Source organism: Parasteatoda tepidariorum, chromosome 9, assembly GCF_043381705.1.
Source record: "Parasteatoda tepidariorum isolate YZ-2023 chromosome 9, CAS_Ptep_4.0, whole genome shotgun sequence".
Classification (NCBI taxonomy): Eukaryota; Metazoa; Arthropoda; class Arachnida; order Araneae; family Theridiidae; genus Parasteatoda; species Parasteatoda tepidariorum.
The window spans coordinates 11011390-11038830 of NC_092212.1; the positions used below are offsets into that span (position 1 = coordinate 11011390).

A 27441-nucleotide genomic window follows, 5' to 3' on the forward strand; every position below is an offset into this window, starting at 1 on the left:
TATTCTGATTTATTGCATTAAGTTTAATAATAATTTATTCTGATTTATTGCATTAAGTTTAATAAGAATTCTTATTTGGATACATTGGATTATGTTTAATAATGTATTCTGATTTATAGCATTAAGTTTAATAATTTACTCGGATTTATCACATTGTGTTAAATAACTTATTCTGAATTAAAGCATTAAATTTAATTATTTATTCTGTTCTACTGCATTAAGTTTAATAATTTATCCTGATTTATTGCATTAACTTTAATAATTATTATTCTTATTTATTGCATTATGTTTAATAATGTATTTCGATTTATTGCATCAAGTTTAATAATTTATTCTGATTTAATGCATTAAGTTTAATAATTTTCTCTGTTCTATTTCATTACGTTTAATTATTTATTCTGATTTACTTTGTTAAATTTAATTATTCTGATTTATTGGATAAAGCTTAATAATTTATTTTGGAGTATTGCATTAAGTTTAATAATTTATTTTCTTTCATTGTATTATTTATTTAATTGTTAAATATTGTATGCTAATGATGTTGAATCAGCAAAGCAACATTATCGTCAATTACCGTTTCATAAAAATTTTTATTTTAAGTCTATGGGGAAAAAAAGTGAAATCTAATCAAAGCTTCTAAAATAAAAAGTGGCAAATAATATTTAAAATTCGTAATTTTTTTAAAAATATTTATATACTTGTTCATGACTGTCAAATTTTATGAACTCTTAGTAATATTTTATATTTATCTTTAAAAATACCATTATCATTTTAAGACGAACTGAAGACGCTCCGAAATTAGTATATATAGACCAAAAAACAATAATATTAAATGATTAATATATAATTAATTACATTGAAAGGAAATGCATGATTATGGTTTCAAATTATCTTGACAAAATTGTATAAAAACGAAATGTGGTAGTTATACGCGATCCATAATTATTTTTAATTTACCACCACTTTCTCATTTTTCGCCCCATTCATTTTTAAGTTAGTCGTTGCTTTATAATAGAGTCTTAACTTCGTTATTGAATCGTTAAATATTGTTCAATAGTTATAAACAAAATGAAACTTTTAAGTATCGAACAAGTAATTGCAAACTTAGTCTTTAATATAACTCATTAGTTTTTTGTTAAATCAAATTTTAACTGAAATAACAAACAACTTGTTAATAATGAGCAATTTTTGAATTAAGGAATTTTAACAAATTATTTTCGGATTAAAATTTTAAGTATGTTAGTGATTAAAGAAAATCTTGGATTGTTTGTGAAAAATAGAAAAAATATAAGAGAAAAATAAATTAAATTAATAGGATTAAACTGCAAAAAAACATTGCGCATTCATGCTTTCTGTACCTACCAGGTTTCGAACCTGGGACCTTCCGCGTGTTAGGCGGATGTGATAACCACTACACCATAGGTACGCATGTAATGAAGGAAATTTTATTTTCATATTCGCAAATAAAAGTTAAAATGGATATGGTTGTTAGAATCTTTTCATCTTTCACTGTCATAGATTTTTATGGTTAATGTCTCTCATATTAAATGAAGGTTAATCATAAGGAATCTTTTTTAGAGCAGGTTTTTTAGGGTATCTTTTTTTTTAAGAAATCTTTTTTTCAATTTACTTATGGAGATGATAAGGATAAAACAAAAAAATATTGGTGAAATTATGTCCATTAGTAGTTTCAAAAATAATACAATCAGTTCTTTTTAGACATGTTTTCCTACTGTTAATGGCTCTATAAATAGTTTTTATTTATTAGAACAATACAACAATGTTATGTTTTTAATATTGTTACAGCTACAATAACCAGAATTTGGTTATAAAAATGATTTTTAAAGAAATTAAAATGACCAAAAACTTCAAGCATTATCTAAATTACGCAATTTGCTTTTCTCTTTACTACATTCTATTCTAACATGATTAGAATATCTGAATAGATTTATTGCAGTATTCAACTAACTGTGCAGTAGTTATTTTTTTCCTTCTTTACCTAAAATTATGTTACTCAAAAAAATCTTATGAATGTAAAAATATATTTTAAGTGTTCCGCTGCATTTTCACACATTTGTTATTTAACAGCAATATATTTTAATACATAGGCAATGACGGGCAGAAATATTATCTCAAATAATTCATATTTCCTGCTTTTAGTATCGGTTATTGACATATTTAAGATTGTTACCTCTAATTAAAAAATCTGTAGGGTTAGTTGATAAAAAAATAATTTTAAAAAATCTATGAATGCATGCATGTTAATAGGGTCATATCACGTTTTTAGCCCGAGAAGTATAATATCGTATAATCTTTGTTTCACTGCGTTTTTTTTTTTTTTTTTTTTTTTTTTTTTTTTNTTTTTTTTTTTTTTTTTTTTTTTCTTAATGATTCTAATGCAAATTTAATTCTTTACTTGGCTGCAGCAGAAGTAATTTTAAGCTTTTTCAAAATATTCCTCGTTTTGCAAAAACTGCAATTTAGGTTAAAGTATGTTAAATAAAAATTAAATAATTCGAAATATTGTTTTAGTCGAAATTTTATCTCTGCAATGTGCTTGTTTCACGTTTTTCGAATGATTCTAAAACAGCTTGTATGGATGTATGTTTTTCTTTCTTTCTTTTTTTTCTTCTTAAGTTTGCTTTTCCAAGACTGTAAATTTCAACCCGGAATATAAAAAAAAAAGACGAAGAAAATTTTTTTTGCGAAAGTATTATTCCTATAATACTAGAATTAAATACAATCCTTGAATTATTTAGATTACTTTAATAAATGTATTGGTAAGAAAAAAATTATCTAGCTTTTATGCTTTACAAATGCTCTGAGCATGTTCAAAACGATCAATACAATAAAACATAATAATATAACAACATTATTTTACATAAATAATTTTTTATTTCATTAACAATTTTATTTTTATTCAGATAAGAACTTTACTTCTTATATCATAAGAATTTCATTAAGATATATTTTCATTTTAATTCATTTAAAAATTTTCTTTTAATTTATATAGAAATTTTATTTAAATTTAGACAAACTTTGTTATCTTTCAAGATAATTTTCTTATTTTAATATCTCTAATACTTTATTTTTAATTCATTAAACAAGTTTAAATAATTTTATTTTTTTCCGATAGCAATTTTATTTTAAGTTTTTAAACAATTTTTCAGATATAATTTCGTTTTAATTCATTTAACAATTTTATTTTGATTTATCTTACAATTTTGTTTAAATACAGACAAAATATGTTTTCTTTAAAGATAATTTACTTATTTAAATATCTTCAACTCTTTATTTTTAATAGATATAAAAGTTTCATTTAAAATCATTAAACAGGATTAATTACCTAAATAGTTTTTTTTCGGATAGCAATTTTATTTCAGTTAATTGTTGTCGTATGCAATTAAGGCAAATGAAGTGCGCTTCGTCTATTTTAATTAATTGAACAATTTTATTAAGATTTAAGTAATTTAACAATTTTACTTTATTTTATATGGTAATTTACTTAAATTTAGACAAAAAATATTATGCTTCAAGATAATTTATTTATTTAAACATCTTTAACCCCTTATTTTTAATTCATATAACAGTTGAATATAAATTCCATATACAATATCATCTTAATTATTCGGGTTGAATAGAATTTTATTTCATTAATCAATTTTATTTTTATTCTGACAATATTATTTTCATTCAGACAAGTATTTTATTCTAATTCTTATGACAATTTTGTTGTTGCTCAGTTATATTAATGCTATATATACANCTGTAAATAAGTTTTATATATATATACATAATAAACTAAATATTGCAATGTATATAATACACTAATATACTCTGTAATATTAAATCATGAAAGTTTCTTATCAACAAATAGCATCGTCATTTTCATTTAAGGAAGAGGTGATTCAAATAATTTGTATTACCTTTACCTGTTATGCTATTAAAGTGTTTAGTTTTATCTCATCAATCTTCAGGGTTTATAAGGTCAGGGTCACTGGAGCAATTCATCAAGATGAAATCAGACACCAGTTTATGCTTTTTTGATAAAGCTTTTGCACCGAATGCGTTTAGATAAAGAATTTCTTTTTTTACAAATACGTTCCTTTTATTTCCATAGTTCCAAAAGTAACGCAGATGTTAAAAAATTTATTTGAAAATTACAAATTAAATTTTTATTCAAGTGTGTATTACTTGAATTGTTGAATTGTGTGTCAAGTGTGTACAAATTAAATTTTTATTCAAGTGTGTATATTTTCAAACAAATTCGATATTATTTATCTTTTTGGAATTTATAATTAACCCATTAATATTCAGTCAGGATTTGTGCAGTCGTTAAAAAACACAAAATTCCAAAAAATAAAAGACATTTTAATAAATTTGTCATCACCGTAAAGTTAAACATGCCCAAATATTATTTCGTAGTTTTATAAATATTTTATTGTGAATCGAAAGTTTTGAAATTCGTAATTTCAGAGATTTAGTTATTTAAAAGAAATTTGTAACTTTTTAAATTACGACATCAACTTTTGACTTTCTTAAGGATTGGGTGATACGAACCCTGACAATTATTAAGAGTGGTTCGCCCAGTATCCTTTAAAAAAAAAGTCAAAAACATTTTTGTTACACAAGTTTTTTGAAGGATGCGAATAACATAGAGCAGGGGTGGCCAACCTGCTGCTCGCGAGCCACATGAGTCGGCTCTTTGAAGGATTATTTGTGGCTCTCGATAAATGTACCTGAGTTTCCTTTTAATTTTTGGTGCTATTATATTTTAAAAAATTATTATCCTTCCGTATGTGTTTCAAAATGTCTTTTTAATTACCGAGAACAAATATGAAAGACTAAGTGCAACGTTGTTCAATTCAAGGTGAGTTTTCCATTTCCAATATAATTATGACACAAAAAGCATCTGGAGAATTAGAATTAATAGAGATGCAAGAGGGTCAAGCTCTACAATTAAAATATAAGTCGTCGAAGATTGCAGAATTTTGAAAATTTGTACCAGAATCGAAGTATCCTGCATTAAAAAAGGCTGCTCGTCGAATTATTTCAGTATTCGAAACAACGTACTTATGTGAATCATTTTACTCCACTTTAAAATTCGTGAAATCCAAACACCGATCAGTATTAACTAACCAGCATCTCAAAGAATTACTGAGAAGTGCTGTCACCAATTATTCACCAAATTTTAAAGATATATATATATATATAATTATCTATCCCCCTAAATTTTTAAATCAGTCGTAACAATCTTAAATATGTCAGTAACCGATATAAATAGCAGGAAATATGTATTGTTTGAGATAATATTTTGCCCGTCATTATTATTATTATATCAGACTGAAATTCCAAGTTGTATCTTTTTTGTCCACGTCACTCATGACACAGATTTTAGCTTGGAATATTCTTTTCTCTTCTTTTTCTTTTTTTGAATCAAAAGAGATAACATATATGAACTCGTGTGGTTATTTGAACTCAGTTATCGAATTTAAAAATAAATCGCTACTAATCTCTGCTTCCAAAGTTTATTTCTGATATTAAAGTTTCAAAGTTACCGTTTCTAAAAGTAACGCATCACACCAAATCAAATAACTGCGGTATGCCTTTATCTATTTTGAACGAACCTATTCAAGAAAATAAAAAAAATGTAATAACTAGCGATGTTTGCTTTATTTTGCGCTGAGAACTGAAATATATTTTGAAACGGAAATAAAGACTGAAATATTTTATGTAATAGGAAATCTGTAAACAAGACTGTAAATATAAATATAAAATTACAAAATTCTAATCCGAATCTGAAATATTTTGGATTCCACGAAGCTTTTAAAATAAATATGCAGTATAAATAAACAAAACTCCATTCAAATTACAAAACTTAAATAATAAGCCTGTAAATAAAAATGCGGACTATGTACTGTCAATAAAAAAAAGGTTTCTCAAAATAGTGCAAAAATATGTCAAAATTGCTATACAAATATAGTCGAACTTAAGAAACCCCATGTACTCAATTTTAAAAGTAATGGCATGCTCAAAATAACATATACTCATATTTTTAGATTATGCTCATTCTCCTATAAACAACATATTACTCAAAATGAGTGTATAATGTGTTATGTCATGGGACTCAGAGGAGAAGCATTTTTTTTTTTGGGAGGGGGGGACGAAATTGAAATACATAATCTCAATTTTAGTGAATAGTCTAGTCTAGACAATGGTTGTCAATTAGTCTCAATAATTTTACACATAAAAAATAATGATTCATAAATCTGCAAAAAGATTCATTATTTTTTATCTCTTTCCCGTTTTTAATACTTTGATGAATTTAAATAGATGATGACTCATAAAAGTTTTCTTTATTCGTTTGAAATATTGAGGGTGATTTTTAAAGATTTATAGTTATTGAGGGGGATGCATTCCCACAGTCCCACTCGCCAACGACCCCATGGTACTTTCTGAAACTGTACATTTTGCTCAATGAGTATATGTTGTTTTGAGCATGTCACCATGCTCAATAAGGAGTACATGGGGGTTTCAAATCTGATTGTATCTCTTGCAGAACTTTTGACACATTTTCGTTCAATTTTAAGAAATCTTTTTTTTTTCAGTCTAAGTTTAAATGTAGATACATTAAATTCCTCTCCAACTCCAAAAGGGAAATATTTTAGATGAAATGTAGTCTGTGATCAAGTATAGAAACCATGAGTATGCGAATATTATAAATATATATATAAGAAGTTCCTCTCAAATTCTAAAAGCAAAATATTTCGTGTTGTTTAAAGTCTGTAAATAATCATACAAGCAATAAGTATAAATAGAAATATGCGAAATTCCTCTCAAATTCCAAAACTTAATTATTTCAGATTGCATGAAGTCTGTAAAATAAATATACAGTCTTTAAGTATATAAGAGTATACTAAATTTAACTGAATTATTTTACGTAGTACGTATAAAGTCTGTAAATAAGTTTTCAAACTTGTCAGAACAAGCATTCTAAACTTAAAGATTTGACTTTAATGATCCAGGTTTGATAATAATCAGATAATAATATAAAAACTGATAAGTGAAACGTTTGCAAACTATTAAACGTTGCTACGCACTTATTCGAAACAGATTCTAAAGCAATGCTCGCAACGTCCTATTAAAAAGAAAATAGTGGTAGAAGACCTTTAAAATTTCTGCTCATTTTTTTTAATTGATAAATTAAGATATTCTAATTACCTTTTGAAATTTAAGTAGTATTTAATTCTAAAACTGACAAAAGCATTACTTACAAAATAGAAAAAGAAAAAAAAACAACATAAGACTTAAGAATTTTGCTAGCCTTAAATTAAAGTAAAACTTTTGTTAGTTAGATTAAAGCAAATTGGCAACAACTATTAAAGGACGCCGTGACCACTGTCAATTGCGATTTACATTTTAAAGCGCTAAGCTGTAGTAAATCACTTTTTAGGGACCAAATTTATAGCGACCCGCTTTTTAGGAACTGAACCTATAGCGATTAACAGATTTGAACCAAATTTTATCGAGACCCATCTTCTTAGAGTCCGAATTAGCCGGCCGAGTGGTTAGCGTGCCTGACTGCGAAGCCAATGGCTGCGGGTTCGAATCCCGCTCTAGGCATGGATGTTTCTCTCTCTGTGTGTTGTCTTCTGATGTGTGAATGTATGAATGCGGCGCACCCTATGAACGGTTATTTGTGGCAGTGTGGCGTGGGTACTGTTGCTCGCCTCCGTGACTTTGGTTCACAGGTGCCCACAGGGTAACGATAAATGAGCAACACTTCCGGCATCTTCTAAGGAGATGAGCAAAAGTTCAGTGCCTACCGTTATTTAAAAAAAAAAAAAAAAAAAAAAATGAGAATCCGAATTATAGCGACCCGTTTTCTAACAATCGAATCTATAGAGACCCACTACTTATCACTTTTTTTAAAAAATTCTTTTTTTATACTCTATCACTTTTTAGGGACCAAATCTATAGCGACCTAATTTTTTTAGGAGCTGAATCTTCAACGAGACCCATGTTTTTGAATTTGAATTATAGTAACCTGTTTTCTAATAATCGAATCTATAAAGACCAACTACTTATCAGTTTTTATTTTGATTCTATCAATTTTTAGGGACCGAATCAATAGTAACTCGCTTTTTAGGAACTAAATCTATAGCGATCAACAGATTAGGTGTCAAATTTTATCGAGAACCTTTTTCTTAGAAGCCGAATTTTAGCGATCCACATTCTACCAACAAATGTATTGAGATCAACTAATTAGAGCCTGAATCTATTAAAAACTAACTTAAAAACTAAATTAGAAATCAAATCTATCACGAATCATTTTTTTTTTCCTTCCTTTCAAAGAACGAATCTATAGAGACTCTTTTTTTATGAACTAAATCAATAGCGAACCAATTTTTAGAAACTGAATATATACATAGCGACCATCTTTTTAAAACTGAATAGAAACGCATTTAATCCTCAAATCCTGGTTATTGAAAAAATTTTGATTTCACTGCTTTTTTTTTTCTCCACATACTTTCTTGCCGAAAAGGGTTGTTATGAATTATTATATAAAGAAATAATAATAAAATTCTTATTAATTATTATTATATAAATAGTCATGTATTATTGTGAATAAGATTAATATGTCTCATTCGTAATGAGCAAATTGAAAATAAACTATTATTAATTACTTATAAAAATTGTATTATTATTTTTTTTTTGTCTGTCTGCGAAATAAAACTAAAACAATGTGCATGAAACTACTCTGCAAAATTTAATTATATATATTTTATTACTCTCTTTTCATTTTATGAGTATCGATAATTCTAAAAACGCTGTAATGCAATAACAAAATAACTCTATTATTAATAGTATTACTATTAAGTGAAACGACAGCAATCTAAAATTCAACATGACACACTTGATACGAGGATTGAAAAGTAAAATTTATTATTTATCTTTATGAAATCTCTATTTTTTTATTTATTTATAAACTATCTTCTTGTAAAAAAATAAATAAATAATAATAATGATACATCCCATTTCGTAATATAACAGAATTATTACCATTTTTTGCTGCGCAAATTTAGTTTTAAAGAACCGCTGTTTATACCTACGGCGTACGTCGCAAATTTCTTGATTTTNTTAACTGTCGTTTCTGAGAAAGTAGTTTTTAGCTCATTTTACCCTACGACTTTTGTGATAATTCACAATGTAAAAGAGATATCTTTAAAATATTAGGCACAATTGTTCGCTATAATGTATAGAGTGTAATGAACTACAAACTTTGTTCCAGCTATTTTATTTTTAATTTTATGTCCACTTTAAGTGCTGGTAGATAGTAATTTTTTTAAACATTTTTATGTAATTTCAATGAATAAAACTATTTTATGTGTAATTATTTAAATAATTCTTAGTTTTTAGTTCATAACACTCTTAAAGGTATCAAGTACTTGTAATAAAAAAATAAAAGGGATATGTTAATAACTTTTTTGTGTAGAGCATTAGCCGTTTTCGTATTAAAATCCAAAATTTTTGATAAAATATTACCATTTTTCAAAAGTTTAAATAAATAATGATTGATTGTTATTGATTTCACTGTTTTTTATCTACAATACACCAAACACAACATTTAAAATTAGAGTTTTTAATTTTTTTTAAAAATTCCGTGCCGAACGTAGACGGATACCTTAAAGAACCGCTGTTTATACCTATGGCGTACGTCGCAAATTTCTTGATTTTATTCAGCTGTTCGTGTGTCATTTTGCTTTTATTATGCGGAGTGAACAAACTGAATAATCTTCTCTTGTTTCGAAACAATTTAGGCTTTCTAGATACTGTTTATGAATATTCTAATTGCTGTACAGATATTAGTTCACAGTATACACTGTATAAATATGTAACTCATTCGCATTGCGAAATTTTCGATGTAAATTTTTTTAGTATAAAAAAGATCTTTAAGAACATAAAAAATAAATTATACGAAGTAGCAGATTTTTTTTTTAACCCATTAACCACTACTTTTAATAAACCATTATGGACACTGAAATTTTAAATGACCAAATGCACATTTATTACATTACTATACCCTTTAGTACCATGATTATATAAACATGATCACGCGATGACTTCAGTGATGTAAGATGACACGGACCTAATCTTGATTCGGAGCTCTCATATTACATCTCCTATTAGTGAGTATACGTATAGTTTGTCTACGGTAAGAACTCTCCCCGCCACAAAGTCTGAGGCCGTCTGCTGCTATGGAAACAAGAATAGCTCATTTCAGGGAGGGTAGCTTCTCTTCACTGAAGGGCTTACACAGTAGACCGAAGAAAAAGATTTCCTTTTTCTCACTGACCCGAGCCTAAACCTGTCCTAAACAAATTGACCCCACACCCCTACTTGAAATAGTTATACCTCGTTACCATAGTCATCGCCACGGGTCCAGACGAATGGCTAGGGGAGTTCTTACTTTAAACAAACTATACTTCTTAGTGTGTATAAACTCGGGCCATGACTTTTTTCACTTTTTTCAATAAACATTTCGCTCGTAGATAATATTTTGAAAAATAAAAATATGATTTTTTCAAAAAATTGGAACCGGTTGAACCGGTTCCAATTTGGACCGGTTGAAGAATGATAAGGGTTACTAAGAAATTTTAGGGCTTTAAAATACTAAAGAGGAAGATCAATTTTAAAATAAAAATTTTCTTTACATTTATAAAAAGGAAATCGGGAATATTTTGTAGAGAAAATAACACCGTATTTTGAAATAATTTTCGTATTTATTTAGAATTTTATACTTGTATCCTTCAGATAGTTTATTAATATTGTACATATTTTGGAAATGAATGTATTTTTTTCTTTCTCTGCATTAATAATATAAATATAAATTTCTAATATGTATTGTAGAATAAGTAATATATGTTATTATAAACAATATTGCATAATTGTATGCTGATCTAAACAATAAAATTGGAACGTTGTAAGTAACGCGAATTTCAATTAGAAATGACTTCTCATGTATTCATTTTCCATCAAACAAAGTAGCTGGACTTAAAACTCAGGAAAATTTTATGAGTTTTAAATATATATTTGAATATTATAAAGTGTTTGTTTTCTTAAAAAATGGGTATTTGATCAATTTTTTCTACAACTAAGAAATGGTATTCTTTATTTTGCAAAGTAATAATCTTCGAATTATTTAGCATATCATTTAAAATGATTTTGAGGATCATCAAAATTAATTGCATTAATTTAAGTGCTTTAGTTTTTTTCCTTCTGTGATGTGGAAAAGGAATAGATTTGTGAACATTTATGTAATTATGAATTTACATAATTACTGTTTTACTTTTGAGTTCAATAAACTGAATGAATCTCTGGTTTATCTGACATGCCCCTAAAACAACAAAATTTTTGGTTTTTAGCGAGCTGTAATTCCTCTCTTCTTACTACATTAAAAAGTAATAAAAAGCCATCGCCAGTGTTTTAAGCGTTCATTTAAAAAGTGTGTTCATTTAACAGGTGTTTAAATTACATTTAAAAAAGAACCAATTATGTCATAGATAGAAGTGTCAATAGAGGCTGTAATCTATAAATATTTTGTCTAAACATCTGACATTTTATGCTGCTTTTCATCCCATGTAGATTTTCCCAGTTCAGCCTGTATCTCGAAACAAGCTAAGAGCCATCTAAATTGAACTGCCCGAGCCTATCTGCTAGGTTCATTGGAGTAAAATCTAAACATTCCAATTTGGATCCCTCTTCAGGGCATGTTTTTGTTACACTTTTGTTAAGCTACTACAGTTATTTTTACAGTTAACTTCGATTCTCCAAAAATACCGAAAAATATTCCTTCCCTCTAAAGTACACAATCAGTATCATTCTTGCCCCAATGAGTCCCGCAGTGAGGGCATTCTTGCCCTCACTGCGGGACTGTTCACATTGGATGCCACTTGGGAATTGAGAAAGTGGATCATATTATAATATATAGTAATATATTTATTTGCGGAAAACTCGCCAATTTCAGGTTCTCTTTAGCATCACGAAATCGCATATGCAATTTTTTTCGCATGCAGTGTGAATGTGTCTAATCTCTGCATAACTTCTAAAATTCATTCCGTAATAGTAGAATCTATTCCAGGCCGGCATAAGTATGCTGAAAAATAGGTTAATTTGTCTTTTGAATCGACGCACTCCCGTCAGTTAATTAAATAAATAAATAACTTAATTAATGCTATATACAAAGCCATTTTCAATATCACGTGTCATCAAATCATCATTGTTTAACTACGTATCATCTCAACTCGTCTCTAAAAAACTGTCTACCCCCTCTTTTAATTTTATTTGTTGCTTTCATGTGATTTGTCCGTTGATACACTGTGAATTTAAATAGTTGTTTCTGTGTAAATACATTTATTAATTCAAATCGATTGAGGTAATTAAATTTATAGTGTTTGAAAATGTCTGCTTTATTCGCCGGTTATTTAGAAATCTTAGACAAGAAATTGCACGAAAAAAATTGCAAGGTTAACGAATATTTTGAAAAAGCTGAGCAAGCTACCGGAGTTAAACGTGTTTACCTAGCTCTTGGTAAGTTAAGATTAATTTCATAACTAGCCTTAGAAAATTTGTTTGTTTGTAATTGAGTAACCCTTACTTTTACTTCTTATAACTTCATGTGTGTTAGAAATTTAGGAAAGCATAATTGTCTGATATCATATCCTTTAGTTAAATACTATTTCTGACATTTTAAATTTTCGTCAATTAGCATGTAGCAATTTAACGCGACTAAGCTATCATATTATATATTAGTCTATGCATGATTATTTTATATGTAATACTTATATTTGACATTATAATATTGTCTTTGGCGATACAAAAATGTTTTCATAGTCGTTTGAAATTGTTGAATGAAATAAAAAACAAAATTACAAATTCATTTTACTTAAACCATTATCTTTTTTATCCTAGTATTTGGTTTAAAATTCAGTATAGTGCGAAAAATTATTGTCTAGGGTACTTATTTGGCTGGTTATGTTTTTTACAAAGTTGTGTCACTTTAAAATGTGTATCATGGCAATTAATACTCACACTAACACTTTAAAGCTTCTTAAATGTGTTTTTTTAGAATTTAATTTATTGGTTTACAAGCCTTTGGGACAAAATTAATTTTGAATACCATTAAAAATTGTTACATTTTTATTAACTTTGAACAGAAATTGTAAGAAATCACATTTTAAGTGTACAACATTATCATCTTAAAGCGTCATTATATTATTTTATGTAATATTAATTTGTTGGTTAGCATAATGATAATATTTTTTCTAATTTTATATGAAGAAATACAAAAGGTAGGATTCATAGTAGTTTTGATATTCCTAAATTTTCTGATAAAAAATTTTTTTTTTCTTTTAATTTTCTTGATTTCTTTTTAGGTCTTTGTTTTGATTTTTGTGTGTTTAATTTAAGGCATCTAATTTTCTAAGAATACAAGATTCTGAGATTTATAAAAATAGAATTGAAAGATTTTGGTTCTTGATAAAGCATCTTTTTGTTTAAAATACTAATGCTAGTGAAGATAGTTAGTTAGTTCCAGAATGTGGTAACTCTTATAATTTAGGGCATATTTACTAATTATATATTTAAGGCTCAGGCATATAGGATACATTGTTTCAACTTCCTAAGAAAATTCAGTAATTCCATTATTAAGAATTTTTTTTAGAAAAATCATTTATTTTTAGAAAAGAACATTTATTTTTAGAAAAATCAGTGAAACATATTTGTTTATTTATAATTATTAAACACGGTATATTTATTATTAACATTACAATTTTAAAATGGACACATATTTATTTTTATAATTATTGATTTGTTTCTTTCATGAGATTTTCGAAATGGTCAGCTCCAATCCAGTAATGGAATCATAGTATTTTAAAGCAATGAATTGAGACATAAGCATCGCCAGGGTTAAATTTTTAAGGCGGAGTGAATTAAAACACACATATGTAATACTTTTAATTTAATGCAGAAAAAAAATTTCTTATCTGTTATTAAATACATATAGAAAAATATCTTTTATTTCTTTAATTTATATTAATTGAAGTAGATTCAAGAAAATTTACTTCAATCTTCTGAAATATTGACAAGGACTTTTAGAGTTCTTTCATTTTAGAGGGTGACATATCACTCATTGTCCCACTTGCAAACAGTGCCCTTAAACTTAAGGATCATTTACTAAAATTACTTTTGTATAAAAATTTTAAGTAGCACATTCCTAACACAAGTCCTAACTTACATATTTTAATTATGTATTGGTATAAAGCAATATTAACTAATTGATACTAGTTATTTTTTTAATGTAAAAGCACTATGAAAGTTTTCTAGGTATTAATTAGTAACTGTTATCAGTTTTTTTATAAAATTATATTGGAAACTCTTAAAACTTTTTGCTCTTTCAAAGTAATTTAAAATAGTACATTTTATTATTCTTTTGCAATAAAATTAGCATTTCTTGCACTTAAAGCATTTTTTTAATTTTTTTAAAGTAGTCTGGTAAATGTAAAGAAATGTAGATTTCTCCCAATTTTTTTTTCTTTCCTTTGAAACCTGAAAATATTTTCAACTTTATTTAATGCACTTAAATACTTAATTATTTCTTTATTTCATTGATTTAAATAAAAGATGAAATGACCGATTTTCACAATAGCCCTGTGGCAGAATTTTTTCTGGCTTTCTGCGACAAACCTGACTAGAACCAATAACTTTCTGCAAGATATTTTTATCATTATAAATATATGTGTAATGAATTTATAATAATAGATGCACTTCATGTTATAAAAAAGCCTACATGCATAGATTAAACTGTGTAGATTATTTTTTCTTCATTTCATAATATAAGTTTAAATTTCTTAATAAGTTAAAATTTACATAATCTTCGATAATAAAGAAAAATTATAAATGTATAGATCTGCAGGCAAAAATGCTTACTAGAGCATAAATAAATATTACCAAGAACCTGAAATAAGATAGAACTTATAAAAATAGCTAAGAATGGACAAAAAGATTAAATTTATAAAACAACATAACTGAATTTGAAGTATCAGTTTAAAACAGTATGATTTAATGTTTCATTATAGTAATTATATCAGGTACAGAAACAAATCAGGTGAAAAAATTAATATTGAAGTTGAGTAGTCAAAATGATAAAATAATATTGACTATAACCGAATTCTAAAAGCAAAAAAATTAAAGCAATCTATTTCTATATGAAAACAATTATATTCGATTAATTTTGTACTGACTTATTGAAAAAATTTTATAAAAAAAAAGGTAAATAAAACTTTTTTTGTGATCAGATTAAGTTCAAAAAGAAAAAAATACACAGCGTGTGGGATTTGTAATAGAAGTCTCACTGTATTGTGTAAATATATAGCATTGATTCCACACGAAGTACGCAGGCGCGGTTTCCGACATAATACGCTCGAGACTATTCAACATCTCGAAACGAAATAGTCTTCATAAGTGCTGAAACATTGTTATTAGAGCCATACTTATTAGATGCGATTTTTTCGCATGCATATGGAAACCTATTTGAAAGTGTTTCGCCAGTAAATATTTTCCACCAATCTGGTTTTCATTTGCATGCCAAAAAATTGTAGATAATGAGATCTTAGGCTTTATTTCATTTATCGTTATATTGCGAGTGTTTTTTTATATCGACGACTTAATTCAAAAGATATAGGTATTTTATCATCCGTTTCATCCATACTATCGACATTGCTACTAGTAGGAATATTTGGTTCGAATCTAGAATATCTTTCTTTTTTCTTTTCCCAATATTAGTAGCGTAGAAAGCTTCTTACCTCTTTTCCTGTCACTTTCCAGAAAAAAAATCTGACATCGCTAGATATTGTCAACTTACATCTTATTTCTTCTTCGGAATGCCGCCTTGAAAAATAAGTTTTAATTTTTTATATTTTTTTATTATTGTTGCTTCACAAGAGCAACAAATAACCTTTTTCGCTAGACATTATTTTTTTTAAAAAGAGAATCTTTTTATGCATGAAATTTTCCATATTGGCGCAAAAAATATAAAACACTCTGTTCTCACAAGAAAACACAAATCAAATTTCTGCGCCAGCGATAAAGGCCGAAGTTGGCAAAAGTCCCAAAAATAGCTTAATAAAGGGGAAAAAATTTCTCCCCTTTTATATCCAGTTACTGTTTGTGTTGGACACGGACTAGGGAGATTAACGGAGGATCACGAGTGCTTTCCCCTTCCACGGTACGCTAGAAAAACAATTATTTAAAAACAATTCTGTAAGAAAATAATTTTGCAGAACCATTATTGCTTCTGCAGAAATTTTCTGTTTCTGTCAAAATTATTTTTTTGTAAAACAGTTTCTGTTTCTGCAGAATCTTTTTTGAGAACCTTTGGTTTTTTCCAAACCAAAAAATTTTATTTCCCAAATAAAAAAATCTTTCTGCAAGAACTCAGTCCCTTTCTGTGACAATGTCGCTGTGTCGCCGTGTTTCTGCCACGAGGACAATAGCTGGGGTGAAATCCCGTAAATTTTTAAAACTTACTGGATCTTTAGAATAAATTGGTGCTATTTAAAATTAAATAATATGAAAATATTTCAAAAATAATTAATAATTCTGCTGTTTGATAAATTTTTATAGATAATAAATTTAAGCAAAATGGTTAGCAAAGTTTGGTCAAAAATAGGATATATTAACTGATCTATAATGTTATGACTGGGTAATAAAATACAGTAAATTATCTCTACTTTAAGAATGAAACTATAACCTTTCATCATCAGGTAATAAAAATTAACTTGCTGTTCAATGTAAAAATTTAGTTCAAATATTATAAGAAACCCAATTTATTAATGCTTTTTCCTGATTTGAAGTTTTTGTTTTCTTTCACTTGTTCAGTTTTAAAATAAAATGACTTAAGTTAAAGCTTATTTAATATTATAGTTATTAATTATTCTAATATTATAGTTATTAATTAATTAGTTTCTTCTCTGAAATAGTGCTGAAGTAATGCTAAAATTGTGCATCTAGGATGTGAAAATATGCATTAAAACTTATTTCCAAAGATACAACTGTTTCATTTTAATTCTTTTTATAAACTTTATTTGTTATTACTGTTTTTTTTTCTACTTCGGAAGTTTAAAATTTTTAACTGTTGACATATTAATTCAAAATATAAAAAAATTTGAATTATTATATAAATTATTATTGAATTATTTTGATTGAGAACAGAAGCTATTTTTTGGGAAAGTTTTCTGTAATCAGACTATATTCAAGCAATATTTTGCATGTAGTTATTAAAAATTAATTCCTAAATAGTCCGTTAGTTATATAAACATAATTTTTAAAAAAAAAATTTCAGCCGATTTCTATCATTTTTGTTCTGAGGAGTTATTAATTTGCAGTAAGTTTTGACAGTTTAAATCATGGATAAAACTGTTGTCTGGAACTGCAGTATTAAATTATATTTTGCTTGACATGTTATGTAGTATTTAATGTTAAATATTTTAACATACATTCAAAGTAATACCTTTTAAGAAATCCAGATATTTATCTAACAAAAGTTCAGATGTAAGAAGGCATGGTTAGCAGTCGCTAACAGCAGTCTAAATGAAATAAAGTGACCACCAAAAAATTACCATAATTTGCCACTCACTCAAAACTTCCTCTTTTTAGCATTCGACACCCTATCCTCAACACTCCTTAGTTTCTTGAAATGCACCCCTATAAGAAAGTTTATTTTAAATAACTTCTGTAAATTCTTTTCTAACTACATGTTTGGAATCTTTAAATTTTAACTAAATTTATGCACATTAAGTTTCAATCATAACTTTTTTTTCTCCACCTATTTAAATGAAAGTGTTTCATTGATTTATTATTTTTAAATATATTTTCTGACTTTTTTGTCTCTTTTTATGGAGGGAGTAAAGTAGAACTAATTATTAATTAAAATAATCTTCTCGAAGAGTAAGTGTGAAAGGGAATGACGGAAATGGTAAACTCATGAAAGTAATATTTTCAAAGAAAAGTTTAGCAATAGAATTGAAAAGAAAAAAAAAACATGGCAATGATTGAAATATGAAATTGATCTGAAAAAAATTAATTAAAAAGATAAATGAATGCAAAAGATAAAGAAATAATGAACAATGGAATAATACAGAGGTAAATGAAGCTGAGAGCAGCAGTTGCAAAAATTCTGACCTTAATGTTCTCTGATTTTATGTTTAAGACACTTAATTTTCGAGTTATTGTATTTCATTCTGATACAGAAGTTTAAAATTGAATGAGAGAAAAACAAGTTTAAAATCAAACCTTTCTTTTTTTAAATTATCATTTTTTCTTAACGAAATTTTATAATTTTAATTATATATAATATTTTTTATATTGACAAATTTTTTAAACTAATTTTAATTTTTTTAATATAAAATGTTTTTAAGTAAAATATTTTAATAATTTTTTAAAAATTTACTTCTAAGTAAAAAAAGTGGTTTCTAGAGAAAGAAAAAATGGCCACCAGCTAAATTTCCCTGTCTTTAAAAAAAATACTAATAGGATTCCTATTATGAACTAATAGAAATGAATGATACTAAAGGAATATGATTTCTTAGGATCTTTGCTATTTTAAGACGCTTGCTTTTTTTAGACAATTCTGTTAAACAATGTTTTAATTTGGATTTTATGCAGTGTAAGAATTCAATTTTTAAAAAATATATGTTATTATAAGTATGTAGTATATTTGTATATATTTTAATCAATTCATATGTTTAATGTTTTAAATATATAATAAAAAAAACTTTTTATTCATTTAACTTTTTAAAAAGTTTTAATGTATATATATTTTAATGTATAAAGATTTCTGACAGTAATTTTTTTTAGACAAGACAAACCTTAAAAACTGGGTAAAACCCCAGTTTTTAAGGTTTGTCTTGTCTAAAAAAAAATTTCGAGGACCATTTATGGAAAATGTTAGTGTTTCCTAATATGTTCTAATCAATTAAGAAATTTTATGACCTTTCAAGCTACCAATTTTGTTAATATTTAACAACTGGAGCACTGATGCTACATTTATTCTGTTTTAGGTCTTATAGCAATATGGGCCTTGTACATGATTTTAGGCCATGGTGCAGAATTAATCTGTAATGCAATAGGATTTGCATACCCAGCTTATGTTTCGTAAGTATAAGCTGTTTTTTGGTGTATTTTATCTCTTTCTGAATGTGTCATGTCAGTTGTTTTAACTATAATTTGAAAGCAGAAACTAAATATTAATTTTTATCCATTAAATATTTTAAATGCGCAGATTTGTTAAATATCTATTAATATTTTATAAGTTATTATATTTTGAACAAATCAGAAATATTTTACTTGCTTGTAATTTTTTGGAAGAAAATTAAGGAACATTGAATAAAGTCACACAAGTTTTGTAAGCATTATTCTGGACCTTTTTTTTTTTAAAGATAAAAATTAAATTAAAAATAACTCCTTGGTTGAATTCACAAATTTTATGAATTAGTTTTAAAATGAGCATAATTCTAGATTTTTGAAAAAAAAATTCTCAAAATTAGAAATCTTGAAATTTTAGAAATCTTGAACAAGACTGACCCGAAGACGGGAATCGGAATTTTTTTTTTTCTGTCTTTAAAAATATTTTCTAGGTCTACTCTCTACTACTTAAAAATATTTTTTAGGTCTACGTTATTGGTCTACTTTCTTATGTCCTGTTGTTATTTTATCAAAAGAGAGATGAATAAATATTTTTTGTACAGTATTTAAACTTGATGTATTATGGTAAAGCTTTCTTAGATATTTTGCATATGCCGAGGGGGTATTGTGTATGTTAGGTATTTCAGTCAAAAAATTTTCAGTCTTGACCTTTTTTCCAACTTGCACCCATGAATCACCTTGAATCAAACGTCTTGCGCATCCTTTAAAAATATCAGAATTGGGAGAATCATGTGAATAGGACCAATAAAATAGTATAAGCAACTGCTGAAATAAAAAGTAACTGCCGAAAAACCTAAAAAAAATGGCATGGAATTGTGATAGAATCGTCACAAATCGAACCTATCAAATAGTGATTACACAAATTCGAAATTTGCATGTGGTGACAACATTGTATTAAAAATATCAAATTTGTAAATGCTTGTGAACAGAAAAAAATGACAGCTTTCGGAAATATTATCATTAAACAATGTGAAGTTACGATGAAATCTTCATGAATCAAGCACATTAAATAATGATAACTGAAATATCTTATTAAAATATCGAATTTGTAAAACCATGGGAAAAGGGCCGATAGAATGATGAATAACTGAGGAAAAAGATGAGAAGTTTTGATCGAATCAATACGAATCGAACGCAGTAAGAGGTGATAAATCAAATTTGAATTTCGAACATTGCGATAGCATGATATTAAATATATCAGAATTTAAAAGACCGTTTGAAAAGCCAACAAAATTATGAATAACTTCCTAAAAGACCAAAATCAGACACAGTAAATATGCGATGCAATTTTAATAATCGTGAAATTACGATAGAATCATGACAAATGTTTACTGCATGTTACTTTTTGCATGGAGTTATATTTGGGTAAACTAAAGTTCTGATTGTGTGTGAATTTATTATTTTTTTTTTTTTTAAGTCGCATAAAAAGTTCTTGAGTTGCAAAATATGCAAAAAGTAAAATTCACAATTGGTGGTCTTTTGTGCGCTCTTCTGGTCAAACTATTGGGACCATATTTCCCAGATTATCGCCTATCCCCTATATATTGGGGTGTCAGGAATCCGAATTCATTTTTGGAAAAGGTATGTTTATTCAGAGAAAGTACAATTATGTCTGATTTCGTAACTTAAAATATCGCATGCGCTTATTAATTAACATATTTCTTGTCCCTCCAAGCATATTTCTTTCCCCCCCTCCAAGCCATTATGATTGAGTTCCCAGAACAACGCAGTGATCCAATCATTGCATCAAAAGTTATTCAGGGTGGTCCTTTTTTGCTCACTGTACACCAAAAAGCAAGTTTGTAAAAAATAGCAATTGAGAGTAGGGATGTAACGAATATTCGGCCACTATTCGGTATTCGGCCCTTTTGCCGAATATTCGGCCTAGCCGAATAATGAAGTATATGCTATTATTAATTATGCTGCTATTATTAATTATTTAGATTTGTGAAAGCCTTATTGTTGGCATCAAGATATTTAAAATATTACAAAAAATACATCAAGTTGTTAAATTTTTTTTAAAATATAGAAAGTTTAAAAAAGCAATTTTTTGAATATTTATTTCATTTTTAATTTAAAATTTGAGAATTATTTAATTACATAATTAAAATTTCAAAAGTGAAACTTTTTAAAAAGTTCTTAATTTTCTGTGTTATAATAATTTTTCTGACAAAAAAGAAAGTTAAGATTACATTTTAACAGTAGTAAGTAATGAGTTTTTATCTTAAATAAAATAGCATATAAATTACAAGTATAACTATAACTAAAATATGCTATTATTAATTATTTAGATTTATAAAAGCCATATTGTCTTGTTATTGGCATCAAGATATTTAAATTATTACAAAAAATAAATCAATTTAAAATTTTTTTAAATATACAAAGATTAAAAAAGCAATTTTGTTAATATTTATTTCATTTTTAATTTAAAATTTGAAAATTACTTTAATTACAATCAAAAGAGAAATTTTTAAAAAGTAAGTATTCGGCCACCGAATATTCGGCCCCATCACTATTCGTTACATCACTAATTGAGAGAGGTATTGTGGAAATTGTCTTGTAACAAAAAATGAGGAAAAGTTAGTTTACATGTTTTTCTGATACTTCAACCTGTAAATGGCAATTTTTGAATAATAATCTTATGTTTTTTACCCTGATTTTACCAATTCATGCATATTTTAACTCTAGTTCAATGTAAAATGTGAGTTTCACTGTGTGTATATATAGATATTGAATTTTTGCGGAACCTATTTTCAGTTACTCCGTTGTAATTAGTTAGACTCTATTTTTTATGCACATTATTTGTTTAATTATTAAAAATGATACAAAAATTATTTTAGCACTTTAATAAACTTTACTTTAGCAACTTTATTTAAGCACTTTAATAAATTTATTGATGATTTTATAATTAATAAATGTATTGCATTTTTATTGTTCAGGAAAAAATTATATCATCTAATATTGACTGTTCTGTTTTTTATAATTTTCAGGATGCACGCTATAGAATCCAGCAACAAAGAAGACGACACACGATGGTTGACTTATTGGGTTACATTTGCTGCCTTTTCCTTGTTAGAGTTCTTCTCTGAAATCATTTTGGATTTTGTTCCATTTTACTGGCTTTTGAAGGTAATTTAATTCATGTGACTGATCACTCACTGAATGATGATTTTGACAATTTTCATGCTTAAGATATTAAGAGTGATCAAAAATTAACCCTGTTGTACCAAATACTCCTGAAAGATGTGTTGATCGTTTTCTAGCATAATGGGCTTGAAATTATCAGTTGTCCAGGACTGTGTACTAAAATTTCACTCTAAAATTATCGGTGATCTCCAAAATCAGCAATCAACGTATATTATAAGTATGGTATACTTTTTAGGCGCTTGTGCTTTTGGACCAGTAACTAATTTTTAAAAATTTCTCAGTGGTCTGTCCAGGCCGAATTTACTACCGTTTAGCGGCGAATTAAAAGAATGTGGAATATCTGGCTGGGAGGAAGCAAGATCTATTGCTAAAGACAGGAGGCGTTGGAGGGATATGCTGGAGGCCTTAAGTGCCCAAGGCACGTAGAGGATAAGTAAGTAAGTAAGCGGTGCCTTCACAAATTCAATTTTAGGAAAAACGGTAGTTTCACGAAATACTTTTTCTTAAAATTTTATTTTTGTATCCTTAAGAAACGATAAATCTATATTTTTACTATGTTTTTGTGTTGATTTTTTAATATAATTTTTAATTTTTCACAGATTATGCCTAAATTTTCACAAAATAGGTACTTCTCAGAAAAACTTAGACAGATCCCTGTTTCTACTTCTGTTAAGATGTCTATCTCATAAATCAACTGTGTAACATTCAGCAAATAACTTGCTTGCTGATCAACGTGAGGTACTTTTTCTGAGTTCAAAACTTCATCTTGAATAAAAAAGTAAAATTTTCAACTAGAGGGTGGTGTTATTCTAAATTGTATTGAAAGTTTTAAAATACAATTTCTTTAATTAGTAAATTAACTTTCATACACTTCTTTTTGGGATAAACTGAATTTATTTTAAGATGGCTTTTTTTTAGGAAGGTATTAAAAAGTTTGCGGTCTTGATTTAGCTTTTAATTTTCTGCATTTATTCTTTATTTTAAAATCAATATTGAGAATTTATTGCTTATATAGTGTGACTTATATTATTTTTTCTTTTGTAGTGTTTGTTTTTAGTTTGGTGCTTTGCTCCCATCTCAAACAATGGTTCTCAATTCTTGTATCATCGATTCATCAGACCTGTGTTTATGAAGCATAAGGGTGCTATTGATGATACTCTTAATAAAGCTGCCTCTGGTGTTGCAGGATTAGCCAAAGATGGTAAATAATTTACTATTTTCACGTTTTCCAAAGCTATGTAATGTATTGTCACAGATTGCTTTTAGTCTATTAGAGGAAAAAGCAGTGTTAAAATTAGTTACCTATAGCTAACAAATTAGTTTGGGACTCTATTTACTTCCTTAAGAAATAAGCTGTTTTGCAAGTTCAGTGTAAAATTTATCTAATAAAAATAAACATATTCAGGGTATTCTACGTTGAATACTATATTTCATATATATATATATATCAGGAATGAGATAGATTTTTCCACTTTTCATGGATTTCTGCTTTTATCTCTCGAGTTTCAGCCTTTTTATCAAAAACTCTGATTCTCTAACAAAAAAAAGTCTTTTATGAACATTCCGGTTTTTCTGAAAATTCAGCTGTTGAAATAAAATAATTATATTTATTTTAGATTTTCAAAGGTAAACAGAAAATTCAAACTACTTAGTTGCCAGCCCTTGCTCAATATTAGCTATTTAAGTCACTTTTACGCACAGAAAATATTTTCTGCATTTTTACCCACCTGCTGGGTAGCTCGTATTTTCATGACTCAGANAATAAATAACTAATTTGTTAGTAAAAATCATAATTTAATTTAAAATGATGTCAGCCGTAGATTTCTGGATCTTTGTTTTTAATTTATTCAGCATCTTATCATATGATTTTTCTGGCCAATAAGAATGCAATGGCAACGATGAGAATGTCTTACGATCTTAATTTTTTTTATGTCATATAGAATTACTTTGTAAAGTTTTGTGTCTAAAAATATTTTTTTATCAAAAATATATCCTTCCATCTAGCTAAAGGAACATTAAAAGGAAAAAATATTACATTTGTGATATAACGTTCACAATAACTTTCGGTTCAAAGTGGAAAACATGGATTTCTGTAGATGAAGAATAGTATTTATATATATATATATATATATATATTCTTTTTTTTTTTGCTTTCTGACTACTCTCATCCCTAATATATGCTGTTATACCTCAATCCATCGCATCCTTCTTTTTTTAATGATCCTGTCAAAAATGCTTTTCTTATAATGTTAATAACATAAGAATAGCATACCACATACCAGTCTAGATAGTTTTGAAAATTTCCACATCTATCGTTCAAAAATTTTACTGACATCTAGAGAAAAAAAAATTGTTTTGAAAAGAAAAATAGTAACTCCTGATGCTAATGAGGAAGATAATATAGAGTTTTGCGATTTGGTTTTCATAAGCTACGAAAGTACTACAGACAATGAAATGGAACTGTAACCACTGCCAACAAAGTTCATTGCCTCTTTCTTTTCACATTTTCAAGTCAGTATTGTTAAATTTAGTCTCGCATTTATAGTCGTGTATCTTGTTCGCAAAGAAGTGTCCTGCTAAAAAGGACAGATTTGAAAAATAAATATAGGTTCTACTCTATATTTATTTTTCAAATTCACCAAATCTATTTTGCTATTAAATTCATAAACCATTTAAAAAGTTTAAAGGGGCATTAGTATTATACATGTATTGATGTTATTACAATTTTTAATAATGCAGATTAAAATTTTTTTAGCTTCAGGTAAGATTAAATTCATAAATTATTTAAAAAATTTAAAGGCGCATTAGTATTATATCTGTATTGATATTACAATTTTTCATAATGCTGATTAAAATTTTTTTCAGCTGCAGGTAAGGTGCTTGCTGGTGCTAAAACTGATTAATTGCACATTAACTTCACTGAATGTGCACTCTCTAACAGGGGACATGAACTTTTAGGATTGTTTCATTGTTGCAAATTTGCTGAGCAACAACAATGTATTAGAGTTCATTTTCCTATTTGCTGTAGAAGGGGATTTTCTTTTTCATCATTGTAAATAAATTACTTAAATATTGTGATATTGTTGCTAAATAAATTTGCTGTATGTGCCATTATGTATAAATTTAACAGCTTTTATTTCTTTTAAAGTAATAGATTTACTGCAAATTTACGAATGATAAATTTTTCTAACACACTAACTTTGTTGAATCCATCCTATTTCAAAGTGAAAGGAAATTATGTACTGCAAATCAAATGCACATTATAATATGTATTCACATATTTTACTCTTTATTACATTATAATCTAGTTATATGCTTGTAATTGTATCACATATCTTTGTAATAAATTTAATTTTAAGCTAAAATGTCTTGTTGTAAATAATTGACTATTTTGACTTGCAATTCAGTGGCTGGAATTTTTTTTTCCCAACTGCAATTTTTATTTATGCTATCTATTGTGTTTCATCTAAGGTTTATTTTTAGGAAGAAAGCAAACAAAAAGAAAGTATTTCTGAAGCTTTTTAAAACTAAGCTAAGTTTGTTTTTAATATAAATTGGAAACTTGTATTTAAAGAATACTGTTATGAATAGAAGGTGAAGAGTTTTCTTTCTTTTATTTGCATAGACTTGACTGTATATTTGTTTAATTTTTTTGAATTCATGAAGATAGTGCTTCAGATTCACTCTGTAAATTCTACTGCCAGGTCAGTTAACTTGGAACAGCAGTTCCCAGTCCGTACTGATCTAGTGAGCTGTGAATACTAATCAAGAATTTAAGAGAAGTTGAATCTTTGAGTCTGTATCAGCTTATAGTTATACCAGCTTTTCAAAACAATTGACTAGTCCTAGTAGAATCTAACATTACTCAAAAGCTGTCCTTGGCTGTAGCCGATGAGATACACACTGGGGTTACTTTCACAATTCTCCTACTAGCAACATAATAGCAGCTTTGAGAAGATGTAATAAAAACCTCCATATGGGCGATTTGAAGTACGAGAATGCAAAGAAATAGACGGATGAGAAGAAAGGAAAGTGGGACATTTCGCAATAATTATTGTTTATCACTTTTGTTCTGATCTTAGAGGAATTACGTAGAGGGAAAACTTCTCCTTGTCACAAAAAAGGGTTGAAGTCATTAAAGAAGAAAGTATTCAAAATATCTGGAAGAATTATTAGTTTTTAATAGGTGATAATTTTTAATTTTAAAAAATTTACCAAATTTCTGAAGTAATTTATGCATTTTTATTGAGCTGTCACGCCTTACGCTGATCAATAAATGTTTATTAACATTCTTTCGATTTATTTTTCTTGTTAAGGTTAACGTGTGATCTCTCTACCCCTAGAGAGTAGTTTTTTCATAAATTTTTAAAATCTGAGATAATCACAATAAGTTACTTTTTGTTTAACTCTGTTGGCATCAATATTAAAGTGAGTTTAAACATAACTCATTCTTACCTCAATGCTGTTTTGCTAATTAGGTTGCTTAGTCTTGTTTTAATCAAGTTAGTTTGAGTTACCTTTTGATGTTTTTAATGTTATTTATTCACTGTGCAGGCCTGCAGACGGGGTGTAATAAGTGACGGGGTGGTAGACATTTAAATATCAACTTTCGGTAATTTCTCCAACAATTTAAAAGTCTCACCACGAAAGAGCTGGATTAATGTGGCGTTGTATAATATGAACTTTTAAGTTATTTATTTGTAGTGGTGTGAAAAATAAGTTTAAATGAATAATAAATTAAAACAGACATAGCTACAACTAGAATGAATTTTTACAGAAGAGAAAGTTAGCAGCCTTGACTGAGGGATATTTATCATTAAAATGTTTATCATGGTAAGTGTTTAGCGTTTTAATTTGTTAAGCTAAACCACCCTCCAGCAGAACTTTCCAATCTCTGCATAGTGCATTGCCTTGATGTCATAAAACATCAAGATGATTCATGTTATTGGAATTAAACTATCTTTTTGTAATCTTTTATCACTATTAACTTTCTTGGTATAGGTTTTCTCCAAAACTATGCCAATAGATTGA

General features: G+C 27.2%; 1 protein-coding gene and 1 non-coding gene across 3 annotated transcripts; one reads left to right on the plus strand and one right to left on the minus strand.

The window, feature by feature from the left end:
* Window positions 1-1353: 1353 nt before the first annotated feature.
* Window positions 1354-1426, minus strand: TRNAV-AAC (transfer RNA valine (anticodon AAC)). The gene has a single exon. It is a non-coding gene; the product is annotated as a tRNA-Val (tRNA).
* Window positions 1427-8893: 7467 nt separating this feature from the next.
* Window positions 8894-25775, plus strand: LOC107450684 (Receptor expression enhancing protein B). 2 transcript variants are annotated; one of them, XM_071185579.1, is made up of 5 exons: window positions 8894-8936; window positions 19119-19212; window positions 22254-22392; window positions 23455-23611; window positions 25276-25775. In XM_071185579.1, exons 1-5 carry the CDS (start codon window positions 8909-8911, stop codon window positions 25311-25313), a joined length of 456 nt encoding a protein of 151 aa, XP_071041680.1. In that variant the 5' UTR covers window positions 8894-8908; the 3' UTR covers window positions 25314-25775. The 2 variants fall into 2 exon arrangements, with proteins under 2 accessions (XP_071041680.1, XP_015922024.1); XM_016066538.4 differs by lacking the exon at window positions 8894-8936 and adding an exon at window positions 11965-12591.
* Window positions 25776-27441: the final 1666 nt, after the last annotated feature.

Bases quoted from the DNA above. Each gene is read 5' to 3' on its own strand.
- LOC107450684 (XM_016066538.4), top strand. From the start codon at position 12,462: ATGTCTGCTTTATTCGCCGGTTATTTAGAAATCTTAGACAAGAAATTG. The intron at 19,213-22,253 runs GTAAGTATAAGC...TATAATTTTCAG, and splicing joins GCATACCCAGCTTATGTTTC to GATGCACGCTATAGAATCCA. The intron at 22,393-23,454 runs GTAATTTAATTC...TTTCTTTTGTAG, and splicing joins CATTTTACTGGCTTTTGAAG to TGTTTGTTTTTAGTTTGGTG.